General features: G+C 33.1%; 1 protein-coding gene across 5 annotated transcripts in view; it reads right to left on the reverse strand.

Annotated features, from left to right (window-relative positions):
* Positions 1 to 2,735, reverse strand: part of LOC111088678 — a 23,567-nt gene that overhangs the window by 7,331 nt on the left and 13,501 nt on the right. For 4 of the 5 annotated variants that reach the window (XM_022399426.1, XM_022399422.1, XM_022399423.1 and 1 more), the window contains exon 4: positions 1,192 to 1,257. The exons of the other annotated variant lie outside the window; for it this stretch is intronic. In XM_022399426.1, the coding sequence (XP_022255134.1) occupies positions 1,192 to 1,257 (66 nt within the window). The remainder of the gene's footprint in view (positions 1 to 1,191; positions 1,258 to 2,735) is intronic. 5 annotated transcript variants of the gene reach the window in all.

The raw sequence follows: 2,735 nt of genomic DNA on the forward strand, positions 1-2,735 counted from the left end.
AAAACGCGACATTAATTTATTGACGACCTAATAATTACAATTGAAATGTCGGTATTCATCCACTCAAGTTTCTAGCGGAAGTACGTCAGAGTATTGCGGAAATTACGCAACTAGTATTATTTGATCGTGATCTCTACACTCAAAACAAACGACTTGACTCGTGTTCTTTATCAATCTTATCTTTCGGTTTTCGAAATAAACAGTATAATATGCCTTATAATAAATGATTTAATCAACAATCAATTTAGATAAACCACTTTAATACGGGATACATTTAAACACGTTAATTAATCACTTACCGTTGCCATGATACATGCACGTAACAATCAAAACAGACAATTTAATAATACGATACATCCACAAACGCTAATTGTTCACTTACAGTTGCCATGATACATGCACTTAACGATCAATACAGACAGTTTAATAATGAGATACTCCACAAACACTAATTGGTCATATATCATTGCAATGATACATGCACTTAACGACCAAGACAGATAGTTTAATAATGGGATACTCCACAAACACTAATTTTTCACTTACCGTTGCTATGATACATGCACTTAACAACCAAGACAGACAGTTTAATAATGGGATACTCCACAAACGCTAATTGATCATTTGCCGTTGCTATGATACATGCATTTAACGACCAATACAGACAGTTTAATAATGGGATACTCCACAAACACTAATTGTTCATTTGCCGTTGCTATGATACATGCACTTAACGACCAAGACAGACAGTTTAATATTGGGATACTCTACAAACGCTAATTGATCATTTGCCGTTGCTATGATACATGCACTTAACGACCAATACAGACAGTTTAATAATGGGATACTCCACAAACACTAATTGTTCATTTGCCGTTGCTATGATACATGCACTTAACGACCAAGACAGACAGTTTAATAATGGGATACTCCACAAACGCTAATTGATCATTTGCCGTTGCTATGATACATGCATAAGTGTATAAGTATAGGAAATCAAACGATTTAACATATATTTGTGTAAACGTAAAGACATCAGTACAGATATTCTCATTATCCAAAAAAAAAGAAGAAAACAGAACATTTTGCAAATTTCTGGTATTACTGTGTATATCCAACCTAGAACATCAAGACCGAAAACAGTGGTATTCTCGTGCCATCTGTTGAATAGAATATTGTAGCGTTTGTTACCTATAGCCCAAAGGGACCGAATTTTTCGAATCAGGTTCAGAGGCAAGTGGTGTTTTGTCACCCAGTCTGAAAGACAATAGTTAAAGTATACTACCATGTAACACAATAATGTATAGCACCATATAACACAATAATGTATACCACCATGTAACACAATAATGTATACCACCATGTAATAAAATAATGTATACCACCATGTAACAAAATAGTGTATACCACCATGTAACACAATAATGTATAGCACCATATAATAAAATAATGTATACCACCATGTAACAAAATAGTGTATACCACCATGTAACACAATAATGTATAGCACCATATAACACAATAATGTATACCACTATGTAACAAAATAATGTATACCACCATGTAACAAAATAATGTATACCACCATGTAACAAAATAGTTAACGTATACTACCATGTAACACAATAATGTATACCACTATGTAACAAAATAATGTATACCACCATGTAACAAAATAATGTATACCACCATGTAACAAAATAGTTAACGTATACTACCATGTAACACAATAATGTATACCACCATGTAACAAAATAGTTAACGTACACCACCATGTAACACAATAATGTATACCACCATGTAACAAAATAGTTAAAGTATACCACAACGTAATATAATAATTAAAGTATACCACAACGTAACACGATAGTTAAAGTATACCAAGATGTAACACGATAATGTATACCACCACGTAACACAATAGTTAAAGTATACCACAACGTAACACGATAGCTAAAGTATACCACCATGTAACATAATAGTGTGTTACGTTGTGGTATACTTTAACTATTATATTACGTTGTGGTATACTTTAACTATTGTGTTACGTGGTGGTATACATTATCGTGTTACATGGTGGTATACTTTCACTATTATGTTACATGGTGGTATACTTTAGCTATCGTGTTACGTTGTGGTATACTTTATTATATTACGTTGTGGTATACTTTAACTATTATATTACGTTGTGGTATACTTTAACTATTGTGTTACGTGGTGGTATACATTATCGTGTTACATGGTGGTATACTTTCCGATAGTTAAAGTATACCACCATGTAACAGAACAGTTAAAATATACCACAACGTAATACAATAGTTAAAGTATACCACCACGTAACACAATAGTTAAAGTATTCCACCACCTAACACAATAGTTAAAGTATACCACCATGTAACATAATAGTTAAAGTATACCACCATGTAATAGAACAGTTAAAGTATACCACCATGTAACACAATAGTTAAAGTATACCACCATGTAACAGAACAGTTAAAGTATACTACAACGTAACACAATAGTTAAAGTATACCACCACGTAACACAATAGTTAAAATATACCAACATGTAACATAATAGTTAAAGTATACCCCCACGTAACACGGGTATACGCGCCCACTACGCTTGGTACTGCTGGTGCACAAAAATATAGCTAATAAAAAGGGGGGGGAAGGGTCTCATGGATAAATTTACTCTAATCTTACCTAAAAGAATTTCAAATGCCGCGGCTATTG

The sequence above is a fragment of the Limulus polyphemus genome, unplaced genomic scaffold (assembly GCF_000517525.1).
Source record: "Limulus polyphemus unplaced genomic scaffold, Limulus_polyphemus-2.1.2 Scaffold4216, whole genome shotgun sequence".
Classification (NCBI taxonomy): Eukaryota; Metazoa; Arthropoda; class Merostomata; order Xiphosura; family Limulidae; genus Limulus; species Limulus polyphemus.